This window comes from Narcine bancroftii, chromosome 8 (genome assembly GCF_036971445.1).
Source record: "Narcine bancroftii isolate sNarBan1 chromosome 8, sNarBan1.hap1, whole genome shotgun sequence".
Taxonomy (NCBI): domain Eukaryota; kingdom Metazoa; phylum Chordata; class Chondrichthyes; order Torpediniformes; family Narcinidae; genus Narcine; species Narcine bancroftii.
In genome coordinates this window covers 98,086,835-98,113,540 of record NC_091476.1, presented here as the reverse complement: position 1 = coordinate 98,113,540, position 26,706 = coordinate 98,086,835, and the positions used below count along the sequence as shown (strand labels likewise).

The 26,706-nt window shown below is 42.6% G+C and overlaps 2 protein-coding genes across 6 annotated transcripts in view; both read left to right on the top strand.

Annotated features, from left to right (window-relative positions):
* Positions 1 to 26,706, top strand: part of LOC138741054 (cystathionine beta-synthase-like protein) — a 66,205-nt gene that overhangs the window by 19,694 nt on the left and 19,805 nt on the right. For 2 of the 4 annotated variants that reach the window (XM_069894533.1, XM_069894534.1), the window contains exons 2-8: positions 3,912 to 4,026; positions 8,113 to 8,219; positions 9,923 to 10,057; positions 21,884 to 21,963; positions 24,061 to 24,195; positions 24,694 to 24,763; positions 24,887 to 24,978. In XM_069894533.1, the coding sequence (XP_069750634.1) occupies positions 3,912 to 4,026; positions 8,113 to 8,219; positions 9,923 to 10,057; positions 21,884 to 21,963; positions 24,061 to 24,195; positions 24,694 to 24,763; positions 24,887 to 24,978 (734 nt within the window). Of the gene's footprint in view, positions 1 to 3,911; positions 4,027 to 8,112; positions 8,220 to 9,338; positions 9,362 to 9,922; positions 10,058 to 21,883; positions 21,964 to 24,060; positions 24,196 to 24,693; positions 24,764 to 24,886; positions 24,979 to 26,706 lie in introns of those variants that run through there. The other 2 variants (XM_069894535.1, XM_069894536.1) reach the window with 2 other exon arrangements.
* On the top strand, positions 11,884 to 16,573 carry LOC138741818 (uncharacterized). Of its 2 annotated transcripts, none has more exons than XM_069896084.1 (2): positions 11,884 to 13,402; positions 15,802 to 16,573. In XM_069896084.1, exon 1 carries the CDS (start codon positions 12,572 to 12,574, stop codon positions 13,217 to 13,219), a length of 648 nt encoding a protein of 215 aa, XP_069752185.1. In that variant the 5' UTR covers positions 11,884 to 12,571; the 3' UTR covers positions 13,220 to 13,402; positions 15,802 to 16,573. The 2 variants fall into 2 exon arrangements, with proteins under 2 accessions (XP_069752185.1, XP_069752184.1); XM_069896083.1 differs by having other exon boundaries at positions 11,884 to 13,407.

Genomic DNA, 26,706 nt, shown 5'->3' with positions numbered 1-26,706 from the left:
GCCAAGAACACAGCCTTCTCTACCTGTGGGATTCAGTCAGTGGCCGATGCTTCCTCATTGATACTGGGGCTCAGATCAGCGTCATCCCGGCCACAGCCATCGAGTCCCGGAACCGGCCTCGAGGACCTCCCCACTATGCAGCCAATTCGACAGAGATCCGAACATATGGCGGATCGGCCAGCGGAAGTTCTCATGGAGGTTCACCGTTTCGTCCCTACCGACCACCATCCTGGGTGTTGACTTCCTCCTCGCCCATGGACTCCTGGTCAACATGCGAGGTAGGCGACTGGTAGATGCCCGTATCTTCCAATATGTTCGCCTCAATGCCTCCTGCACACAGCAGCCACAGATGGCCATGGTCAGCACGCCCAAGGATGAGTTTCAGCATATCCTGGACAAGTTCCCGTCCCTCCTCAAGCCGCAGTTCTCTGCTGCCTTTCCACGCCACGGGGTGTTTCATTACGTCCCCACCCAAGGCCCACCGGTCCATGCCAAGGCATGCTGGCTCCCGCCATATAAGTTCCAGATAGTGAAGGAAAAGTTCACACATCTGCAGGAGCTGGGGATCATTCGACGCTCTGACAGTCCTTGGGCCTCACCACTCCACCTGGTCCCGAAAGCCTGTGGCAGCTGGCACCCCTGCGGAGATTATCGATGGCTTAATGATGCGATGGGAACCTGACCGTTACCCAATCCTTCACATCCAGAACTTTACAGCCAACCTGCATGGTGCGAGGGTATTCTCCACGGTTGACCTGGTGCGCGGATATCACCAAATCCTGGTGCACCCCAAGGACATACCCAAAACGGCCATCATCACTCCCTTCGGCTTGTTCGAGCTCCTACACATGCCATTCGGGCTCAAGAATGCTGCCCAGTCCTTCCAACGCCTTATGGACACAGTGGGCAGAGATTTGAATTTTGTATTCATTTACCTGGACGACATCCTTGTCATCAGCAGAAACCGGGCACAACACAAGTCTCACCTGCGCACCCTCTTCTCCCGACTGGCCGACTTCGGCCTAATGGTCAATCTGGCCAAGTGCCATTTCGGGAAAGAGTCCATGCAGTTCCTGGGCCATACCATCATGGCCGAAGGAGCCACACCTGCCGCTATGAAGGGGTCACTGCAATCAGGGAATTCCCATGCCCAGACAACCTCAAGGGGCTACAGACATTCGCGGGTATGGTCAATTTCTATAACTGTTTCAATTCAGGCACTGCCCTCATCACGGCCAAAGACAAGACACTCACCTGGACTCCAGAGGCCAGCAGGGCATTCGAAGTCACAAAAGATGCCCTCGCAAAGGCTACCCTACTCGTCCACTCACGCACCGACCTGCATATGGTGCTCTCCATCAATGCCTCTGCCACAGCCGTCAATGCCATCCTGGAGCAGCAGGTGAACAGACAGTGGAAACCTTTGGCATTCTTTAGCTGACTTCTTTGTCTGCTAGAGCGCAAGTATAGCACTTTCGATCGTGAGTTGCTGAGCATGTACCTGCCGGTGCGTCATTTCTGCTATTTCTTGGAGGGGAGGCCTTTCACCATTTTTACCGACCACAAACCACTCACTCATGCACTCGCTATGGCAAGCGATCCCTGGTCAGCACGTCAACAGTGTCACCTCTCCTTCGTTCACCACCAACATTCTGCACAAGGAGGGGAAAAAACAACGTGGTCATCAACGCACTCTCATGACCGGCCATTTGCGCGCTGACACCCAGCCTCAACTTCAACCAGCTTGCCCGGGACCAGAATTCTGACGAGGATACATGGACCTTCAGGACTGCTATCACAGGCCTGCGGTTCCAGGACCTCCCGACTCCTCATGGTGAGGGCACCATCCTGTGCGATGTCTCCATGGGCACCCCATGACCAGTGGTTCCCCAGCAGAGGAGCAGGCAAGTTTTCCACCATATCCATGACCTTTCCCACCCTTCCATCAGGTCCACAGTCCGTATGGTGGCAGAACTTTTTGTCTGGCATGGGCTTCAGAAGCAGATTGCGGACTGGGCCAGAACCTCCATCCATTGTCAGCTTTTCAAGGTACACAGGCACACCAGAGTGCCCGTACAAGAATTTGAACACGTCTGGGAACAGTTCAGCCACATACATGTGGACATCGTCAGACCCTTGCCCATTTCCCAAGGTAACTGTTACCTTTTCACAGTGATAGACTGCATCGTTGGCCCAAAGGCAATCCCGATGCCAGATGCCTCTACGGATTCCTGCTCCCGAGCGCTTTTGAATGGTTGAGTTGCCCGGTTCGGCATTCTGAACCACCTCACCAGTTCTCCTCTGCACTCTGGGCTCTGGGCACAGCTCGCCAACAGGCTGGGGATTGAGCTACATCACACCACGGCCTATCACCCACAGGCCAATGGGCTAGTCGAGCGATTGCACTGCCACCTTAAGTCGGCACTTATGGTCCACCTCACCAGCCCCGACTGGGTTGACAAGCTGCCTTGGGTGCTCCTGGGTATCCGCTCGACACCCAAAGAAGACCTACAGGCATCATCAGACGAGCTGGTCTATGGTGCATCGCTAGCCCTACCCGGTGAGTTCGTCAATGCACCTGACAACCCCCAGCAGTCACAACACAGTCTACTTCCCTGCCTCCAGGCCCAATTGGACTCCTTCACATCCCCACCGCTGTCCAGACATGGCACACGGGCTTCTTGCGTCCCCAGCGAGCTGTACTCTACAGAGGATGTTTTTATCAGGCATGGTCCATCCACAGCACCTCTACAAAGACCATACGAAGGGCTGTACAAAGTTGTCCAGCATTCAGGATCCACTTTCACACTGGACATTGGTGGTAAGAGGGAAATGTTTACGATGGACAGGTTAAAGCCAGCCCACCTCGACCCCACCGAACCAGTAGTTGTGGCCCAACCCAAGAAGTGAGGCAACCTGGCAAAAAAGGACATTGATGCCGGTTCTGGGGGGGGGACTGTGTGGTAGTATGCCAATGGACAGGCAAACCGACCCCACTTATCACGCACGCTGCAGGGCAGCCGGCCAAAATGGCACCATTGGGGGTTTCCTCCCGACCTCAGCACCGGGCTCAGAAGCCCGTGCTTGGGAACCCACATGATGCCCTGGTGACGTCGGGGTCCCCCAGCGCAGTTCTCAGCCAGGTCCGGGCTGGGAGTATAAGACCAGCAAGGCAGCCTGCAATAAATTAGATTTTGCTCACTGAACTCAACCCGTCTGGTTGTGGGATCCTTCATTTAGCAGTGTAGCTACTGTTACAATTTATTAATTGCAAAAATAAAATGGAATTTCTCTGTGTTCATCTCAGGATAAATTAATCTTTGGTGTATCTGAATTTATTTCACAAAAAATGTGTATTTGCAAGGAAAAGACAACTCTTATAGAATTCTTAGTCATAATTGTCTGTGAAAGATGCTTGAAAACAAGGATTCTTTCCCTTTGTCATCCACAGTCTTCACCACCTGTGTTGTCATTATTGTAATATTAGAAATGCAATGTCCATTGGCACACGGGGAGCTGCATTAAAAGATAATGGGCTCAGTGTTGGTGGCCAGTGGCACCATTTCCATGCCTAACCACCAGCCTTTACACTCTGTAAATTGCAACAAATTCCAGGACTTCACAGCACACACAATCCAGCACCTGAAGTACTAAAATTCCTAACAGATTCCAGCTGCCTTCTGCTGCTGGTCTCTGCTTGGAGCTGAATGACCTGCTGAGATCTTCCAGCATTTAAAAAAAAATTTACTACAATCACAGTGTCCACAGACTTTTGTGTTTTAATTCCTTGAAGGAGCTCAATCCATCACAGACAGTGAACGTATCATTAACTGAACATGGAAAAAATATTCAAATATAGAAGCGTTAAGAATGAAAATCCAATTCTTTTTATTTTGCTCTTTTCCCCACAGTTGACATGGCAACACGTAAAGAAATGCAAGAGCTTCAAACAAAGGGAAAGAAGGAGCCAGAATGCCTAACGCAGTGCACCTCAACACTTAAATCTGCACCCAGCAAAAACGTGGTGTGAGTACAACATCCAATGAAGGTTCGGTGTATTAGAAGAATAAGACACTTAAAACTGTACAAGTTGAAGCATGACTTTCTCTGGGGAAGTTTTCTTATTGATGTTTTGGAAGATTCTATTCAGATGTCCTACATCTTTAGCTAATACCCAATGATCTTGATAAAGATTGACATGATGATTCAGTTTGAACTACTAAAGTCCAACAGCTTTTGACCTGCCACTGAATACGTTATCAAGATCTTTAAACATGAAACACACTGATTAATTATTCAGGTCATTTACTCTATTATTTTCTGAATTCTCTTGAAGATAATCAATTCTCTACAATAGCTTCAACTAATCAAATTCTTGCCAACTCTCAGAGATTAAATGCAGAATGAATTCCAAGTTTGTTATCTAAACAAGGGGTGACGCAGATCTGATCCTTTAACTGAGATCTGAATATTTTAAGTCCACTTGCAGAATTCCCTAAAATTCATGTTTTATTGTGTATTTAAGCATTTATAGAATACAAATATTTCTGCAAAAGCTATTATTGATTCCCAGTTCCAAGCTATTGATGGGTAAGTGGCAATAAACTGTCTCCATGAACTGCTGCAGACTAAATGGTAAATTGTTAACTCAAAATTTCAAGGACTTCCAACCAGTGATGATAAAAGAATGATGATTTATTTTATTCAATCACAGAACATGAACATCATTTTCAAAACCAGCATTTGATTTTTTTTTACTAACTGCCTTGATGATATAATTTTAAAAATAATTACATTAAATTGAATTTACAGATGTAACACGGTACAGGCCCTTCCAAGCCACAAGCTCTAACATACCCATATAACAGTTTACAGCAAAGAAACAGGCCATAGTGGCCCTTCGAGTCCGCGCTGGTTCACCTGAACAACTCCACTAGTTCCCACTCTCTGCCCATAACCCTTCAACCCTCTAATATCCATGAACACATCCAACCTTCTCTTAAATGACAGAAAGGACTCTGCCACAACTATCTCCTCTGGAAGATCATTCCATTCTTCCACCACTCTCTGAGTGACGAAGCTTCCTCTAACATTTCTCCTAAAGTTTTTCCCCCTTACCCTTAACTTATGCCCTCTTGTTCCAACCTCCCCTGCCCTCAGGGGAAAGAGTCTACTCACGTCTAGTCTATCTATTCCCTTCATAATTTTAAATACCTCTATCAAATCTCCTCTCAAATGTCTACACTCCAATAAATAAAGTCCCAGTCTCCTTAATCTTTCTCTGTACTCTAGATGGTGTTAGCCAGGCAACATCTTTGTAAATCTTCTCTGCATCCTCTCCATCTTACCTATATCCTTCCTATAATTTGGAGACCAGAACTGAACACAATACTCACCTGGCCTCACCAATGCCTTAAACCAGGGGTGTCAAACTCAAATTCACGGAGGGCCAAAATTAAAAACTTGGACTAAGTCGAGGGCCGAACTAAATATTTATTGAAAATTTTCAACAACATCTGCATGTTTTCTCTTCTTTCAACATATGTAATGTTAAACTTTAGGATATAACTTTAGGAGGATAATGTTACAGGTCAGGAGTAGGTAGCTCAAGTTCACCCTTTGCTTGACCTGAGGGAATCATATTTGGTCCCTGTGGAGATGTAGTCAGCATTCACAGGCTGTGTCCATTTTGGCCTGCATCAGGACTCAGCATTTCCTGCTCACTCCTCAGGCTCTAGGCCTCTATTCACCCTCGACCCAACATCCCTCTACCTGACCAGTCCTTTACCCAACCTCTACTCACCCCTCACTCCACTCGCTCTGCCTCTACCCACCCCATCCTATACACGCCCCTCTACTGCCTCTACCCTCAACCTGTTCCTCCCTCTACCCGTCTCTCACCCTCTAATCACCCCTCCCCTACTCACCCTGCCCCTCCCCTTTTACTTCTTCCCTATCCACCCCTCCTTCTGCTCATCCCTCCCTCTAACTGCCCCTCACACCACCATAACTTCCCCTGCCCATTACTCCTCACCTACACCCTCTGCCCACCCCTGCTTACCCACCCACTCAGGCCCAGCGCGCTGCCGATCAGCCTTTGCGGACAGCCACCATCTCTCTCTTCACGTGCAGGGCCGAACCAGCCGTCCCTGGGGTCCGCGTGGGTGCAAGCGCTGAAGGCTGTGGTGACCGAGAGAAGTGCGCTCGCGCTGTGGAAGGGCCGTCCGGTGCCAGTCGCGCGGGGCTCGCATTGCCCGGGGGCCGTGCGCAGCCTGTCATGCCCGTCGCGCCGAAAGGAAATCACAGGCACTCGCCAATCTGCCGCACCGCTCGACAGGTGGGAGAAGTGACTGGTTGTGCGGGGAGCCTTCCAACTGGCTTGCCGGCTGATGACATCGACAGACTTCTCGTGTTACAATTTCTCGTGTTACAATGGGGAAGGATGTGCAATGAAGGGGGAGGATGGTGGGGGTGACATTACCAAAACACAGCATCGGCTCTCGCTGCAGGGCGGGCCACCTCTAATACATTTTTGAAATGATCTTGCGGGCCAAATATAATTATATCGCGGGCCAAATTTGGCCTGCGGGCCAGTGTTTGACATGTGTGCCTTAAACAGTCACAGCATCACTTCCCAGCTCCTATACTCTATGCTATGATTTATGAAGGCCAGCATACCATATGCCTTCTTAACCACCCTGTCTACCCAAATATACCAATTAATCTACTTTTTATTTGGAGGGCAGGCTGGGGACAATGTACAAACTCTTTCCAATCAGCACAGGATTTTAATCCACGATGCTGGTGCTGTAATCTGTTGCACTAACTTCTAGGCTAACTTTGCTGCCCTGAAGTTTAGCTTACTAAAATTGTTTCAGGTAAAGGTGGATGTAGGTATGGACATTCCAGGATGTTGACTGGGATTCTAATAGATAGCACTTCATTTCCAAATCAGGAATGTTCGAGTGTAAAAATTTTGGGAAGATTTAAACTTAATATTAATTAAATTTACAGAAAATTATATTCTTTTTCTTTTGTATTCTTTTACTGTTTATTTATTTTTCTTTTTTATTTTACTTTATGTTTATAGGGGCGGAAGGATAAAGGGGGAAAATGTCACCGTTTATTTTAATAATGAATGTATATATTGTTATTGTAGTAGTTCTCGGTGAAATATTAAATAAACAAACAAAAAAGAAAGGAAGAGGTTGAAGTGTAACTGGTGGGAAATTTGAAGAAGGTGGGATTCATTCTCCTTCGTTGTTCTTGTCCTTCCAGATGCCAGATGTCCAAAGGTTTGGAGGGGCTGTTAAAGAAACCTTTTGTGTTGACTACATTTTTCAATCAATTTGTTACTAAATTCCATGGCAGATATAGTGAGGAATTTTCTGGAGATTAGATGTTCACACTCCTACGCTTCTTCTCTGCTGCTCAACACCAGTAAGGCAAGGAGTGGGACACAAATTTCCTGACCTGAGGGTTTAGATGAATTATTGGCAATTCAGAATTTTATCTGTGCCGGCTAGCTATCCAAATGAAGACAAGGTCAAGAAACTTGATGATGCTTGGACCACCAAGGATGAAGACAGGTTCAGTGAGCTCAGGCTTTTACTTTTGGAGCAATGGAGAATGAGACAAAAATGGATGAAAGTTTAGGGAAGTTGTAGGAGTGTACACTGTGGGTGCCTAGAACACATTGCCAGGGGTAGTGGTGGAGACTGATTCAGTAGAGACATTTAAAAGGCTCTTGAATAGGCAGATGAATGTTAGAAGAATGGAGGGTTATTGGCTGTGATGAAGGGAAGGGTTAGATTGATTCTGGTTGTGTAAGTCAGCACAACACCTGTGCTATGCTCTATCTTAACCTGCAAATTCAACACAGATAGCACCTGAGGTCAGGAATGTATCTAGGTCTCTGCTGCTGCTCCACTAGCTGTGCTATTCTCCTGTCCATTCTAAATTGCCTTTGCGAGCTTCATCATGGTTGACAGATCAAATCAAGAATCTTACCATTGTAGCTGAGATAAAAGCACATGAATTATGTATTTTTTTAAGGAGACTTTTTATCGTGTCTGAAAGCACTGGCTAATTTGTCATCAATCCTCATTGCAGCAGAAATTTGCCCAAGATTTTCCCAAATGTCCTTGATCAAATTGGTAACACTCCTCTAATTCGAATCAATAATATTGCAAAAGAGTATGGAATCAAATGTGAATTATGTAAGTAAATGTTGTTACTGTTTTTCATCTTATAGAGTGTCTTAAAGATGCAGCTTCTTAACATTGGCAGTAATGAGTTAAAGCTATTGAGTTTTTGTTGTTTGTGATCAATCCAAATTATATGAGCTGTCAAAGGGTATATTTTTGAATAGAAATGGTTGAAATATAGGTCAGTATTTGAGGGATTCTTCTTGATTCTAATAAATTTTAAAGGGAAATCTGGATTGTTCAGCTTGTTCATCTGAAAAAAAAAATGCATGTAAAAGTATTATTGAAACTGAGAATGATAAAAATATCCATTCTTAAAGTGGTCATAAGATAATATATATTGGGTGGAATTATCAGCATTGTAAAAAATATAAATATATACATTTTTGGAAATAAAGACTAAAATTTCCCCATGATTATAAAATCACTAATATATAATAGCAAGACATTTTTTTTGTCTTTTTAGCTGGCTTACAATACGAAGTGGGAGGAGGAATAGGCAGGGGAATTCTACCCTCTTCTGTAATTCAGAATGAATTAACCCCACTTTCCTGCAAGATTACCATTTCTCTCATTCTCTCTCATATACATTCATCACAGCATAGAGAGTTCCACTGATTCAGAGCCCACTACACAATTTTTTTTCTTCTCTCCATTCTAAAATTCATCCCATTCTTCTACAACTGTGAGCTACAGTTGTAGAATAAATAACTTGAGAGAAATATACTTCCAGTGTTGATATTTCAATGAGGTGACTTTTAATTCTTCTAAATCCTGAGAAATTTAAGGCTGCTACTAAATACGAGCAGGTGAACCCTTGTTCATCATTTCAAAGACAAGTAAATCCTCTCTTAGATAACGAGACAGAAACTGTGCACAAAGCTCCAGACATGGACTCACCAAATCCCACTGCGTTTCCAAAATATTATTGTTCAACTTATTATATATTGCAATTAGCAGCTTATTCCATAAACCTAGCACCCTCTATGTGAAGAACTTGCCTCTCAGATCCCATTTATAATCCCTCCCCATCTTAAACCGATGTCTTCTAATTTCAGACTCCCCTAACCGAGGAAAGAGACTGTGACTAACCACCTCATCTCTGTCCCTCATCATTATCTGAACCTCTAAAAGGTCACCCTCATCTCCCTTCTGTAAGTGAAAAAAATCCCAGCCTATTCTTTGTGTCCTAATAACTCAAGCTTGCCAGTTCCTGCAACATGGTTGCAAATATTTTTTGCACCCTTGAAATAAAAATAATCTTAGACAATAGTTAGATATGAAACAAAAAAAAAATTCAGAACCAACTAAGAACTACGAATATTACAGCATAGAACCCGGCCTGTGTGGCCAAAATATCAGCGTGAAATATAATGCTCAAATTAAACTAATTTTATTCTCTTTTCACATGACACTCATCCTGTATATTCCCTGTATAATTCATTTACCTCTTTAATGGTAAAGTCATATCTAAGTAATGTTAATTTGCCATTTGATTTGTATTAGGCATTTCTATGGGAAGTTTTACTTGAAGATACAACATCTATAAACCACTTCCATTTCATAACATCATAATAACATAATATTTGTATGACTTTTATATTAAATTCAAAATTTCTCCTATCGGTTCTCCTCTTTACATCAGATGTTGATAACACTTTGAAAAGAAGTCAATTAGAAACACAATGCTGTAACTTTGTTAATAACTGTTCTAGTGGCTAAGTGTGAGTTCTTCAGCGCTGCTGGAAGTACTAAGGATCGCATTGCTTTACGGATGATTGAAGATGCTGAGAGGCAAGGGATTCTGAAACCAGGTGTTGTCATTATCGAACCAACCTCCGGTAACACAGGTATGTAATCAGCATAAAATACACTATTGGATTACATTGGTTCTGTCCTATTTCCTGGACTTTGTTATGAATTCCAGGAATATGCTTAAAGAGAAACAGGATACAGGTTGAACCTTTATTGACTGGTACTCTGTGGTCCAGCAACTCCCGTAGTCCGGCATGTTTTGATTCTGCCACCATTATATAAACTCTTTACTGACAGCATGGGAATTGAACACCAGTCCCAATCGCTGGCGCTGTAAAGGTTGAATCTGCCATGATCAAGACCGCGGTTTGAGTCCCGCGCTGTCCATAAGGATTTGGTACTAACATCCTGATTGCTGGCGCTGTAAAGGTGCTACACTAACCACTACGTTAACTGTGCAGCCCTACAGTATTATTTCCTGTTTTAAGCTTTGTTCTGTTTTTGATATGTTTATAGAGTGGGTTCCCTTAGGAATCAATTTCTGTTTTCCAGTATTTTCTGTGGTCTGGCTATGGCCAGGTCCCAACTTGGCCAGATTAAAGAGGTTCAATCTGTATTGGGGTATAAGTGAATATGAATTGCAAACATTTGTTGGCCTTACAGCAAACATTAAATGACAATAAAAGATTCCTCAGACCTATTTCAATAAAAGGCCATTAAACAAAGTAACATTAATTTATAATAGCATAACCACATTTAGTCAGTGTCCAACTGTATTGGGGACCTTCTTCAAGGCAGTTGATGTAATTTCCAGTGTGTTTGGAGGTACTTGGTCAATTATACTCTGATGTGGAACTCTTTAACCAAGGTGCATTAGATCACAACACTTAAAGCAAAACACAAAACTGCAAATGTTGGAAACTTGAGAAAAAAGCTCATCAAGTCTGATGGAAACCATAGAGAGACATGGTTAGTCGAACAAGTCTTGACAAAGATTCACAACCCAAAATGTTTTTTTTTAATTTAATTGTTTGCATCATTACAGGGAAAAATAAATAAAAAATTAATCAAATATCCATAGCTAATGATACAAAAAATATTTTATATTTTCTCCCTATCCCCCTCCCACCCAAATGTAAGAAAATAAAGAAACACCTACCATTTAATATACAATATAAAATTAGCATATACAATCATTAATTGTTATTAAAAATTACTAATTAAAAGGAGTGGATAAGATAGATGAGGTGGACGGAAAATTACCCATGAAATCCACATATGGTTTCCAAATGCTATAAAAATTTTCATCTTGATTCCTTAAACTATACGTAATATTTTTCAAAGGTATACGATTTCACATCTTATTATACCATCTACTTAATAACACTTCTCTATCATCTTTCCACGATACTGCTATACATTTCTTGGCAGCTGCTATTGCAATACTTAGAAAAATTTTCTGGGTATTTATCCAATTTCAATTTCATATAATTTTCATAAATATTTCCAAGTAAAAATATTTGTGGATCCTTTGGTATCTTTATCTTCATAATTTTCCCTAATAATAAACTCAGTTCAATCCAAAATCTTTCCACTTTTTCACAAGACTACAGTGAATGCAAAAATGTCCCTATTTCTTTCACACATTGAAAACGCTTACTTGAATAATTAAGATTAAGTCCATTTGACTTCTGTAGAGTATAATACAATTGATGAAGAGAGTTATATTGAACCATTTGATATTTAACCAACCCAAAATGTTGATTGACTATCGATTACAAACCCACTGACTCTGACAGCTACCTGTTTACAGCTCTTCCCACTTGTAGTGCCAACTGATGAAGTAGACAAAGACCATGTGGTCAAACAATAATCATGGCTTTTATTAGCAGAAACTTATGGTACAATAATGAAAGACAATAGGTGCATATACAGTTATACCCAAGGGGAGTGTTCGTAACAGTAGGGGTAATGCACAGCCAATGTTAGTACAGCAAGGCTCACCAGAGGGAGACAGGCAGCTTAGCAGAGATTCACCACAGTCTTCCCCTGGCATCTGCTAGGTAAAACTTAAGCAAGAAATACATAGATACCATATTTGGTATTGAGAATTCTGTGACAACCAAAATATGCCAGTAACTAGTAAAGCAATCAAAATATAATGAGATGTTTTATAAATACTGCAGCCTCTCAGGTTGTTTACGGATTCTAGTTGATTTTCTCAGAGGAACAGGTGCAGGTCTTGAACGCTTTGTGTCCTTGGAAACTAATACAGATCCTGGGTCTGTAGTGTGGGAAGGTTGGACTTCTGCACCCGCTCCAGAATCGCCAGCATGAGGCAGTGGAGCCTTAGCATGGCCCTCTGAATGCTTACTAGGGGTCACAGGCTGGGGGGGTGAGTCCAATCTCTCAGGCACTGTGGTGAATGTCTGCCAAGCTGCCTGTCTCCCCTCTGTTTGAACATTGGCTGTTCATTATCTCTACTGTGTATGCACCTATTGTCTTTCATTATTGTACCATGAGATTTTACTAATAAAAGCCATGATTATTGTTTGACCACATCGTCTTTGTCTACTTCATCAACTGGCACTACAATTTTATTAGCAGAAATGGATGCAGCACACAAGCCAGAGCGGCTAATAATCGACCAGTCTGCCACGAGGGCCAGAGAAATTTTCAACCAATGGATTGCTTGTTTCGATTACTACATGGCTCGAAATAATGTGGTCGATGAGGCGATACCATGGGGCCACCTGAATTCCCCGCTGGGTGAAGTCCATTTTTCCATAACTCAAGGAGCTACCACTCTGGCTATAGCCCGGGAAAGTCTGACTGCTTACAACACGGCGCCACGGAACGTGGTACTTGCTCGACACCAGTTGCTGACTAGACGCCAGAAACCTGGGGAAAGTGATGCTGCCTATGCACTGGCCCTCGACTCACAGGCAAACGAATGTGATGTCAGGGCAGTCAATGTGCAAAAACACTGCAATGCCTTAAAGCTGGATGCTTTTGTCAATGGAATCGACTCCAGTTACATCCATCAGAGGCTGCTGGAGACGGAGCCCTTAACCTACGACCGGGCAGTCACTCTTGCCAAAACACTGAGAAGTGCCATGGGGTCAAGTGAAATGCTAGAAACCAAAAAAGAAACATCCAGGAGTGCTGCAACCCTGAAGGAAAAAAAAAGGCAAACTCCTGAAAAATGCTACTTCTGTGATAAGAGCTGGCAGCCCAAACAGAAGTGTCCGGCTTGATTTGCTAACTGCAGCTATTGTGGGAAGCTCGGCCACTTCGCTAAAGCGTGTAAGGTGAAAAGTGCTCCCACTGATAAGAAGAAGAAGAGAAGCATCAAGAAAATGTGTCCTGGAGCTGCATGAATGGAAGACAACTGTGAAAAGGGGGAATCTTCAGACAAGCAGGATCGACTTCAAGTGACGGTGAGGTGAGATTCCCTGTGATAGCTCAATTGACTCCAAAGCTTGGGGGATGTTACGGACTGGAATGGTTGACCATGAAGGGGGAGGTGAATGGTGAGACTCTTGATTGTCTAATAGACTAGGGGAGTACTGACAGCTACATCCACGAGAAAGTTGCCAGAGCCTTAAATTTGCGGAGATATCCAGTGAACCAAAAGATATCGATAGCTTGTGAACTTACAAAAACTGTATGTGACAAGTGTAAAGTTACTTCAAATTTGCAGGGACATTGCCTTGCTGATGTGTGGCTCTTTATTATGCCAGAGCTCTTTGCCCCTGTGTTACTGGGGTTGCATATTCAATCTCAGATGAACAGTGTAGTGTTAAATTTTGATGGGCCACTACCCACACTTACCATCTAGTTACGCGCTAGTTACTGTAGTCTGTCCGCATTAAAGATCAAAGCTCCTTCCCTTTTTAGTGATTTATCCCTTGAGGGTCAGCCAATTGCCACTAAGAGCCGTTCTTACAGAAAGAGGATTGTGAGTTTATCAAAGCAGAGACCCAGAGGCGGCTTAAAGAGGGAGTAATTGATCCTAGTAAGAGTCCATGGCGGGCCCAAGTGGTAGTTGTGAAAAATCACACTAAGAAACGACTGCCTATTGACTACAGCCAGACAATCAACCATTACACAAACCTGGATGCCTACCTCCTGCCACGCATCAATGAAATGATTAATCAGATAGCGCAATACAAAGTGTACTCCACTATCGAACTCAAAGCAGCTTATCACCAAATCCCCATTAAGAAAAGGGATTGGTCCTATACGGCTTTTGAGGCTGATGGGGGGTTATACCAGTTTAAAAGAGTACTTTTTGGAGTAACTAATGGTGTGTCTGTGTTTCAGAGGGAAATGGATAAGATTATCAGGACGTATGAGTTACAGGGTACGTTTCCCTATCTGGATAATGTCAGTATGGGAAAACACAGGCTGAGCATGACAACAACTTAAAGAAATTTTTAGCAACAGCTAAAGAACTCAACCTTACATTTAACAAGGGCAAATGTGTGTTCAATGTGACAGAGCTACCCATTCTGGGCTACATTGTCCGCAAGGGCAAAATCTACCCTGATCCAGAAAGAATGGCTCCCCTTAAAAAGTTACCAACCCCTTAAGAAGTTACCACCCCCAAACTCAGCAAAAGCCCTGAAAAGGTGTATGGGATTCTTTTCCTACTACTGCAAATGGGTTTGGGTCTACGCCATGAAGGCACACCCTCTGTTTGACACTAAATCTTTTCCTCTCTCTCCAATGGCCTTGAAGGCTTTCAAGAGAATTAAAGCTGATATTGCAAAAGGTGCACTCTCGTCCATTCACGAGGATGTCCCATTCCAAGTGGAAACTGATGCCTTAGGTTATGCCTTGGCAGGAACCCTTAATCAAAAGGGCAGACCTGTGGGATTCTTCTCCAGTACATTACGCAGACCTGAACTTAAACATCCTGCCATAGAAAAAAAAGCCCAGGCTATTACTGAAGCTGTTCGCTACTGGAGACACTTTCTAGATGGCAGAAAATTTACTCTTGTCACTGTGGCCTACATGTTCAGTACTAACCACAAAAATAAAATCAAGAACGATAAGATGGCACGCTGGCGAATACAACTCTCAACTTATAATTATGAGATTCAGTACAGACCGGGCAGGTTAAATGATCCCTTTGACGCATTGTCACGATCTGCTGCTGGTGCTCAGTTTGAGGGGCTAAAAGAGATTCATAGCAGAATGTGCCACCCAGGAGCCACGAGGTTCTTCCACTACATAAGGGCTAACAACCTTCCTTACTCTCTGGAAGAAGTCAGGAAACTGACTAAAAGCTGTCCCATTTCCGCAGAATGCAAACCGCAATACTTCAGAGCTCCGGAGGCCACTCTCATCAAGGCAACCCATCCTTTTGAGAGAATTAGCTTAGATTTTAAAGGACCGTTACCTTCCAACAACAAAAATATATATTTCCTTACTGTAATTGACGAATATTCCAGGTTTCCCTTTGCGATACCCTGCCCTGATGTCTCATCAGCATCTGTCATTAAGGCACTTGACAGAACTTTTAGCCTTTTTGGTTTTCCCAATTACATTCATACTGAAAGGGTTCAGCATTCATGAGCACTGAATTGCGGCGAGCCCTGCTACGGAATGGGATTGCCACCAGCTGTACCACGAGCTACAACCAGCAGGGCAATGGGCAGGTCGAAAGGGCTAATGCTACAGCCTGGAAGACTGTTAATCTTGCTTTAAAAACACATGGTTATCATGTTACCCGGTGGCAGGAGGTGCTGCCTGAGGTGTAACATTCTATTTGGTTATTATTGTGTCCTGCAACAAATCAAACACCTCATGAACGTATGTTTGCCTTTCCTAGGAAATCAGGAACTGTGATGGACTGGCCAGCCTGTTTATCTGAGCTTGAAGAGCGATGCTCAGACACATAAAACAGACCTCCTATTCTAACCAGTTCAGCTACTGCATATACTAACCCCGACTACGCTCATGTTAAATTCCCAGACGGGAGTATTGACACTGTACTCCTAAGAGATCTGACCTCGCCTGGTTCGCCCCTTCCTCACACCCCTACTCAGAGTGTGCCTGAAAGGTTGGACTCACCCCCCCAGCCTGTGACACCTAGTAAGCTTTCAGATGGCCATGTTGAGGCTCCACTGCCTCACACTGGCGATTCTGGAGCGGGTCCAGAAGTCAGTCCTTCCCACACTACAGACCCAGGAACTGTACCAATTCCCAAGGTTGCAAAGGAGCCACCTGTTTTGAGAAGAAGCACCAGAATTCATAAACAACCTGATAGGTTGACATATTCATAAAACATCTCATTATATTTCGATTGCTTGATAGATACTGGCGTATTTTGGCTGTCAGAGTATTCTCAATCCCAAACATGGTGTCCATCTATTGCTTGCTTTAGTCCTTCCTAGCAGCTGTCCTTTTGATTTTAACCCTTCTTCTGCCGGGGGGAGACTGTGGTGAATGTCTGCCAAGCTGCCTGTCTCCTATCTGTACTAACATTGGCTGTGCATTATCTCTACTGTTAAGGACACTCCCCTTGGGTATAACTGTGTATGCACCTATTGTCTTTCATTATTGTACCATGAGTTTCTGCAAATAAAAGCCATGATTATTGTTTGACCACATCATCTTTGTCTACTTCATCAACTGGCACTTCAGGCTCACTCTGAGTAGGGGTGTGAGTAAGGGGCGAACCAGGCGGGGCCAGATCTCTTAGTGGTACAGTGTCAGTGCTCCCGTCTGGGAATTTAACATGAGCATAGTTGAGGTTAGTATGCAGGTAACTGAACTGGTTGGACTAGAGGGTCCGTTTTACGCGTCTGAGCGTGTCTCTTCTGCAGCACGGTTCCAGGCTCAGATAAGCAGGCTGGCCAGTCCATCACAGTTCCTGATTTCTTAGGGAAAGCAAACATACGTTTATGAGGTGTTTGATTTGTTGGAGTACACAATAAAGACTGAATAGAATGTAGTGCCTCAGGCATCACCCCCTGCCACCGGGTAACAGGGTAATCATGTGTCTTTAACACAAGGTTAACAGTCTTCCAGACTGTAACGTTAGCCCTTTCGACTTGCCCATTGCCCTGTGGGTTGTAGCTCGTGATACGGCTGGTGGCAATCCCCTTTCATAGCAGTGCTTGGTGTAGCTCAGCACTCATGAATGCTGAGCCTCTATCTGTATAAATGTAATTGGGAAAACCAAAAATGCTGAAAATTTGTCAAGTACGTTAAATACAGACGCTGACAAGACGTCAGGGCAGGGTATCGCAAAGGGAAACTTTGAATACTTGTTGATTGCTCTAAGGAAATGTACATTTTTGTTGTTGGAAGGTAACGGTCCTTTAAAATTTAAGCTAAATCTCTCAAAAGATCGGGTTGCTTGATGAAAGTGGCCTCTGGAGCTTTAAAGTACTGTGGTTTGCATTCTGCGCAAACAGAACAGCTTTTAGTCAGTTTTCTGACTTCATCCAGAGTAAGGAAGGTTGTTGGCCCTTATATAGTGGAAGAACCTCATGATTCCTGGGTGGCACAGTCTGCTATGGATCTCTTTTAGCCCCTCAAGCTGAGCACCAGCAGCAGATCGTGACAATGCATCAGATGGATCATTTAACTTGCCAGCTCTGTACTGGGTCTCATAATTTTAAGATGAGAGTTCAATTCGCCAGCGTGCCATCTTATAGTTTTTGATTTTACTTTTGTGTTTAGTACTGAACATGTAGGCTACAGATTTCTGATCAGTGACCAAGGTAAATTTTCTGCTGGCTAGAAAGTGTCTCCAATAGTGAACAGCTTCAGTGATAACCTGGGCTTCTTTTTCTATGGCAGGATGTTTTAGTTCAGGTCCGCGTAATGTCTGGGAGAAGAATGCCATCGATCTTCCCTTTTGATTAAGAGTTCCTGCCAAAGCAAAATCTGAGGCATCAGTTTCCACTTGGAAGGAACATCATCATCAATGGATGAGAGGGCAGCTTTTGCAATATCAGCTTTAATTCTCTCGAAAGGCTTCAAGGCCATTGGAGAGAGAGGAAAAGATTTAGTGTCAAACAGAGGGTGTGCTTTCATGGCGTAGTCACGTACCCATTTGCAATAGTAGGAAAAGAATCCCATACACCTTTTCAGGGCTTTTGCTGCGTCTGGGGTTGGTAACTTCTTAACGGGTTTCGTAACTTTTTAAGGGGAGCCATTCTTTCCAGATCGGGGCAGATTTTACCCTTGCGGACAATGTAGCCCAGAATGGGCAGCTCTGTCACGTTGAAAACACATTTGCCCTCGTTAAATGTAAGATTGAGTTCTTTTGCTGTTGTTAAAAATTTCCTTAAGTTTTTGTCATGCTCAGCCTGTGTTTTCCCACAGATAGTGACATTATCCAGATAGGGAAATGTACCCTGTAACTCATATGTTCTAACAATCTCATCCATTTCCCTCTGAAACACGGACACACCATTAGTTACTCCAAAAGGTACCCTTTTAAACTGGTATAACCCCTAATCAGCCTCAAAAGCCATATAGGACCGATCCCTTTTCTTAATGGGGATTTGGTGGTTAGCTGCTTTAAGTTCGATAGTGGAGTACACTTTGTATTGCACTATCTGATTAATCATTTCATTGATGCGAGGCAGGGGGTAGGCATCCAGGTTAGTGTAATGGTTGATTGTCTTGCTGTAGTCAATAGCCAGTCGTTTCTTAGTGTGATTTTTCACAACTACCACCTGGGCTTGCTATGGACTCTTACTGGGTTCAATCACTCCCTCTTTAAGCAATCTCTGGGTCTCGGCTTTGATAAACTCACAATCCTCCTTGCTGTAAGAACAGCTCTTAGTAGCGATCGGCCAACGCTCAGGGGATAAATCACTGAAAATGGAGGGAGCTTTGATCTTTAATGTGGACAGACCTCAGTAACTAGCATGGGGGATGGTAAGTGTTGGTAGTGGCCCATCGAAATTTTACACTACATTTTTCATCTGGGATTGAATATCCAACCCCAGTAACACAGGAGCGCAGAGCTCAGACATTACAAGAAGCCAAACATCAGCAAGGCAATGTCCCTGCAAGTTTAGAGTAACTTTACACTTGTCCCATACAGTTTTTGTAAGTTCACTACAGGCCATCGATATCTTTCGGTTCGCTGGATATCTCCGCAAATTTAAGGCTCTGGCAACTTTCTCATGGATGTAGCTGCCATTACTCCCTGAGTCTATTAGGCAATCGAGAGTCTCACCATTCACCTTGTAATGCGCGTCGAAAGAACCAAAGACTTCTTGATCCAAACCAAGGCTTTTATTAACTAAAAGTCTGAAGCATATCACAAGTAAGTCGACCAGTCCAGAATGACCTGGTCTGGCTAGGAGCAATCCTTTAAGACCTGCCAATAGGTGTGGCTACACTCTCAGCCAATCACAGTCATCCTACACTACTATCTGTACATTAGTACATTTTCACATTGGTGATAGAATTTGTACTATCACACAACTCCCCCTTCATAGTCGGCTGTTCTAGTCCGTAACATTCCCCAAGTTTTACAGTTAATTGAGCTATCATAGGGGAAGTTTGTGTTGATCTCACCTCAACGTCACTTGAAGCCGATCCAGTTGCCTCGTCTGAAGATTCCCCCTTTTCACAGTTGTCTTCCATTCCCACGGCTCCAGGATGAATTTTCTTGGCACTTCTCTCCTTCTTCTTCTTATCAGTGCGAGTACTTTTCGCCTTACACTTTTTAACAAAGTGGCCGAGCTTCCCACAATAGCTGCAGGTAGCAAATTGAGCTGGGCACTTCTATCTGGGGTGCCAGTTCTTATCACAAAAGTAGCATTTGCCAGAGGTTCACCCTTTTCTTTCCTTTGGGGTTCCAACACCTGGGTGTTTCCCCTTCAGTTTCTAGCATTTCACTGGACCACATAACACTTCTCAGTGTTTTGGCTAGAGTGACTGCCCGGTCGTAGGTTAAGGGCATCAGCAGTCTCTGATGGATGTAACTGGAGTCGATTCCATTGACAAAAGCATCCAGCTTTAAGGCATTGCAGTGTTTTTGCACATCGACTGCCCTGACATCACAATCGTTTGCCAGTGAGTCGAGGGCTAGTTCATAGGCGGCATCACTTTCCCCAGGTTTCTGGCGTCTAGTCAGCAACTGGTGTCGAGCAAGCACCACGTTCCGTGTGGCCTCGTAGTAAGCAGTCAGATGTTCCCATGCTATAGCCAGAGTGGTAGCACCTTGAGTTCGGAAAAATGGACTTCACCCAGCAGTGAACTCAGGTGGCCCCATTATAGTGCCTCATTGACCATGTTGTTTCGAGCCATGTAGTAATTGATGCAACGCGCATGCCTGGGAGCGTCACCGACAGTGCAAGCGTGTCTTCCGACACTGCACTAGACCACCAGGCTGTACAGCAGGCTCACACGACTGTCCAAGCTCGGCCAACCCTCCAACATGCCCAACTTCATGGGCGCGCGAATCAGAGCAGAACAGAACCGGTGCCATCTTGCGATTGCGAGATCGGCACCAGGGTTATACTCAGCCAGCCTGGAGTATGTTGAGGCTTGGGGGCTCCTACAGATGACTCCGTGGCTTCAGCTTGATAGCTAGGCCTCAATTCTTCAACACATTTATAAGGTAATTTCGTTTGTAACTGTGTTGGATTTCTTCACATTTGTAGTCATTTTGAATCTCCACTGTTCAGAAGTCTATAAAAACTATTTTTAACCACTTTCACAACTTTTAAATTCGGGTATTAATAAGTCCAACTGGGGGAAGGTGGGACTACATGTCTTCTTTCTACGCCATCTTGCCGCGCCCCGTTTGTCAAACTTGAAGGTGAAATCAAATATCACACCAAGGGATTTGACAATAGGCAATAAGACAATAATTTAGACATATCCCCTTTATGTTGTCTTTTATCAATCCTCATGAGGATCTTACAGTTGATTTTCAAACACTTGAAGTCTTTATGAAATTAAATCTTAAAGTATGAGAAATACTCGATAGTCAGAGAAGACCAGTAGAGAGAGACGAGAGATATTCTTTATCTTCCAGATATCCAGCAGTGTTTAGCATTTGACCTGCAGTCTCTGTCCTAACTTTTGACAAGTGTGTCCAGTTCTGTGACTGGATTGTTTGTACTCATTCTTCCTGCTCTGGTCCTTCTGACCTTGGAAACCACTCACTCCATTAGTACCTACAAGCACGTTCTCCTCCTTCTTCAGATTTCACCAGCAAGTTTTTTTGAAGAGAAGTCTAAGTTTATCAGCAGCACGTTGTCAACCATCTTTGACTCTGACAAAGACATTGGTTGATTTAGAAATTCTGCGGAAAGTTATGCCACAGTAGCCCTGAGGGAAAAGCAACTTAGAAAAAAATGTTTTTTATGAATGATTAATTTTGAATATCCTTCAGTTTTATGCTTCCTTTTTTAAAAAAAAATCCTGATGGAAACTCAGATGAAGATTTAAATTTTTTTTTGCGGTACAACATGGTAACAAGCCCTTGTGGCCCATGAGCCCTTGCTGTCAAAATACACCAATTAACTGACTAGCCTTGTATGTTTCTGAAGCGGGGAAACTAGGGTATCTGGAGGAAACCTCCCTTGACATGGGGAGAATATACAGACAGTGCCAAATTTGAACACAGATCCCTGGAACTGTAATAGCGTTGTGCTAGCATTGTGTTGTCCATCTCAGTCAACTCAACATTGGTTCATCAAGAGTTAATTGCTTTGAGATGCAGATTTAGCTGTAGTTGGTCTAGAAGTAAATGACTCCCACTTTAGGAAGCATATTTGCCCTTTCATACCAGTGAACTAAGGTAAACCATGGCACAAAGTCAAATGTAGGATTATCCTCAGCATTCCAGAAAACAGGTAATGAAAACAAAACAGATTATAACTTTGGATGGAAGGTTGGAAGATGATTATAATATGTTTATCTTTACACAGGACTTGGTCTGGGGTTAGTGGCTGCAGTGAAAGGCTATCACTGCATTATTGTCATGCCAGAAAAGATGAGCTTAGAAAAGGTAAAAATGGCATTTTGTCCATATATGAAAAAAAGTTCCTTTTTTAATATTAGTTTCTTTGAGACAGTGACTCTTGTGGTTGCAAATTTTAAAGCAAAATTCTAATCTTTACTGATGTACTTAAAGTTTTCTCTCACCGTCTCTGATCTTCCAAGAGAATCGGCTGAACATTACACATAAAGCTGTAACTTTTCTACACTGATAGGAATTGGGCTGTGCTCAGCTAAGGTATGGCCTGGTATGTGCACCATGGTTCAATGAAATGGTTTCTTTGCCTGCCTGTCAGTGATATGTATAAAACCTGTGTGAAACAGGGACCATGACCTACATAGTTTTTCAAAAGCCAATAGAGAGTGAAATGTGCAGCACCACTCATTCAGTAAATGACAAGGGTTGGATCTGCTCTTTAACTTCTGGCACCATCTTTTCTGTAAAGCTTAGCTGACTTTCAAAGAGCGAATACATTGTGCAGGTTTCTGCATATGCTGCAGTGACAGTAGTAACCTTTAAGTGTTGTTCTATGTGAACTGTGCACTGACAGAATGAAGCTGTGGAGGGTTCTTTAGGAACCCACCAAGTGACAAGCGTATTGCAAATTGTAACTTGATCTCACTTCCTTTGTGAAGTTGTTGGTCTTAATACATGACTAGCTGACTGTTGTTACACAGTGGGAAAGATTCCCTAAATTTCCATGAAGTGCCTTAATCAGCTGATGACCATGCCACATTGAGGATCTCTTTTGTTGTTGTTCTTAGATGAGCTAGAAAAGGTTTCCTAATCTGAAATGACCCTCTGCCAGTGATATTGCCTTAATTCAAAAGGGATTCATCCCATACTGTTTTATTCATGACAGTTGTCTTTCTTAAATTCATCTTTCAGCCTGTGAGTATCACCAGTAAAATGAACATTTGTCCTGAATTGAGTGGCTTGCCAGGTCACTTCACCGAGGACTGGAGTTGACCACATAGATGAGTCTTGAGTTACATGAGGTTCTGATCACCTACATCTGGTTCTCCCATGAAGGACATATACCTGATCATTGCCTTCATAAGTGTATGCTCTCCAGCAGAGGACCAGCAAATTGGTGGAGACAGTTTGGTGGTTGAAAGGGCAAGGGTGAAATACCTTGTGCTATTCTTCCTTATTAAATATGGCTGACTCCCCCATACTCTGGGTGCCTTTGAGCATCTTTGGATAGAAAGCAAGTAGGAGTGGTCAGACTGGGAGGGCAACTTAATTATCCAACTTTAATCCACCTGTCTGTAGCTTCCTGCACTGTTTCATGAGGTCCAACCTGACCTTAAGAAATAATACCCCTTAGAACAATAGCACATGAACAGGCTCCTTGGTGCAAAATATCTTCCAGACTCAATATCAAGTTGTCCAACTTGAAGTCACTTGCTTTATCTATCACAGCAAAGAATTACACATTTCTGCTGTAAGTTATCCATCTGTGATATTAGCTCAATTCTTTTTCTCCAATTATACCAACTGACTGTCTTAAAGTTATGAAGCATAAAACAGGCCCTTCAGCAAAACTAGTCCATGTCAACCAACATGGCATTCTCAGCTTATCTAATTTGCCTGCATTTGGTCCACAGCCCTCGGAGTTCCTCTTATCCATAAATGTGTTCAAATGTTATTTAACTGTTGTTATTGTTATTGAACCTGCTTCTACAGTTTTTTTTTCTGGCTACTCATTCCAAAATACGCTACACTTACTGAGGGGGAAAAATGCATCTTGTGTCCCTTAATCTGGGCAATTCTCAGACCCTTGCTATCAGTAACACATAACATGGACAACTGCCCCCATTAGTCTTGCCTCACCTTATTACAGATATTCACTTTGTTCTAGCCACAATAGAAAGCTTTTCATAAGGGAGTCTAGATGTTCTCCAACATACATAAGTCATTTGCAAGTCAAGTAAAATACTTTCCTATATTGCAAGAGAGATGGATTTAAAAAGAGGAAGCCATGCTGCGTTTGTATAAAGTGAGTGTTGTTACAGAAAAAAAGCTGGGTATTTTCTAGCTTCTAAATCTTTTCTTGAAGTGTCAATGTTTTGTTCCATTTTCTTAAATGTTTTCTTTTTACAGGTTGATTTGTTAAAATCCTTGGGGGTTGAAATAGTGAGGGCACCAGATTCTGCAAACCACAATGGCCCCGACTCATATATTCAAATGGCCTGGAGAATGAAGAAAGAGATTCCAAACTCATGCGTGTTTGATCAGGTGAAAATTCATCTACCAGATTAACTATTGGCAGCCAATGCATCACATCAACGTATTGTTGAATAGATATGTTTTTAAACAGAATGCTGTTCTCCTCAGCAAGAGGCAGGCAATTTTATTTCAAATAAATTATGGTGACATTTTCAGAGAGATTCTCTTCATTTTTTTAATAAAAACACGCCATAATGGAACAATTGGTTCCATTAGCGCAACGCCTTTACAATGCCAGTGATCATGAAAGGGGTTTGAATCCCTCTCTGTAAGGAGTTTGTACATTCTCCCCATGTCTGCATGGGTTTCCATGGGTGTTCAGGTTCCCTCCCACCATTCAAAATGTGTAAATTGGGTGGCACGGCTGAAATGGCCTGTTACTGTGCTGTATTCTCTAAATTCTTTTAAAAAATTAAATGTTTCCCAATAAAATTGTAAGGCTTGGCTATGTATGTTTTGCTTTCAACTAAACAGAAAGGTTAATGCCAATATTTGTTTTGTCCTCAGTATCAAAACCCAAGCAACCCATTAGCTCATTATGACACGACAGCAGAGGAAATTCTGGATCAATGTGATGGTAATGCGCAAAGGATTTTTTTTTTTTGCAGCAGAATATATAAAGTATGGGGAGCTAGAACTTGTTGAAGTGAATGCAACCATATAGTGACACAACATTATGCAGTTCATTCTATTTCCTTAGGTCATGTTGATGCTTTGGTAGCAGGATCTGGAACTGGTGGTACCATCACTGGCATTGCATGGAAGTTCAAGGAGAAGTGCCCCACCTGCAAGGTTTGTCATGTGGAAAGCAAACAGCTGCTGAGTATGTTGAGTAATGTTGTCTTATTATTGGCCATTATGCTTTGATTTTTAAAGAATACCTGAAGAAGCCTACATTATTGACAAATTTTTAGTCTATTGAAAGTGAGAGCACTGGTGTAAAAAGTAGCCCAGTCTGCCTGCAGGTAACTTTAATTGTTGATTAAAAGTGAGTGATTAAATCAGATTTATAGAGGAAATGATGTTCTCTATCTCGGCAATATTCCTGAACCTAAGATAGGTTTTATTGCATTTTATTGTGGATAAGATAGGGTTAAACTTTTTATTCATTTATAAAGAATAATACTAAAAGAATACTAAGAGAAGGTAATATACTTTTTAATCACCTCAAACTCCCACAATAAAGGAGGAAACTATTCAACCCTAATATTGCCAAGCTAACTTCTTTGGTATCAATTTTCTTACACCACACTGTTAATTCAAAAGATCTCCAGAGTAAGGCTCCCAATTTAATGTTAGTTTGATACTTCATTTTCTCTTTCCATTATAGTCTGCCTCTATTCTCTAAGAATAATAAATCATGGAATAACTGTGGCACAGAAGGAACCCATCAACTGAACATTGAAGCCATACTGACAACAATTTTTCACTATCAATCTGTTATGCATTCCCTATGGACCTGCCCATTAGTTCTCAATGTCCAATCCAAATCCATTTTTGAAAGATTGAAAGGTTTGATGATATTTATTTCCACCACATTTATTTACTGTGAATTTCAGGTCATAATCAAGATGTTCCAATAACACCACCTACTCCAATCTCATGTTGGTGAAATCTTTCATCCTTTCCAGTTTATCTCTGCTGTACCCTCTCTCGGAACTTCACAACCCTTTTCAGGCATACTGACTAGAATTGAGTGCAGTACTCTGACTGTGAACTAACTAGTTTCTTGTACGTTCAATGTATCCTCATTGCTTTTGTACTCTGCTTTTTTACACTGCACCCATAATTTCTTTGTAAGTGCCTCTCTTGATGTGCCCTGACATTACAAAAGATTAATGGACATATTGTGCCCTCCATAATGTTTGGGACAAGGACATCTTTTCCTTTATTTGCCCCTGTGGTCCACAGTTTTACATTTATAATCAAACAATTCACACATAATTAAAGTGCATGTTCCAGATTTTATTTAAGGAGCTTTGTATATATTTTGATTTGACCATGTAGAAATTACAGCACTTTTCATGCATAGTCCCCTCATTTCAAGGCCTCATAATATTGGGGACATTTGGCTTCACAGATGCTTGTGAGTACCAGGTATGTTTAATTGCTTTATTGGTGCAGGTATAAAATTATAATTTTGCTTAGAAGCTTTGATCACTTTTGGAGTCTGTAGTTGCCATTTTACAACATGAGGACCAGAGTTATATCAATGAAAGTAAAAGAAGCCATTATGAGACTGAAAAATAGGACGGGACTTTGCCCAAACCTTAGGATTACCAAATTCAACAGTAACATCATTAAGAAGAAATGAGGTTATTAATCACAAACAAATTGGTATTCCAAGGAAGACCTCCACTGCCGATGACAGACTACAGTTTGCAGAAGACCTCATGAACAGAAATACAGAGGCTACACTGCAAGATGCAAACCATGGCAAATGTGATATGCTTTGGATTTTGGTCATTTCCTTTACATCTCCACACTTTGCTCTTGCCATAATTCTGATACAGGTTAATC

Coding starts and splice junctions, on each gene's coding strand:
- LOC138741818 (XM_069896084.1), top strand. CDS start 12,572: ATGGATGCAGCACACAAGCCAGAGCGGCTAATAATCGACCAGTCTGCC.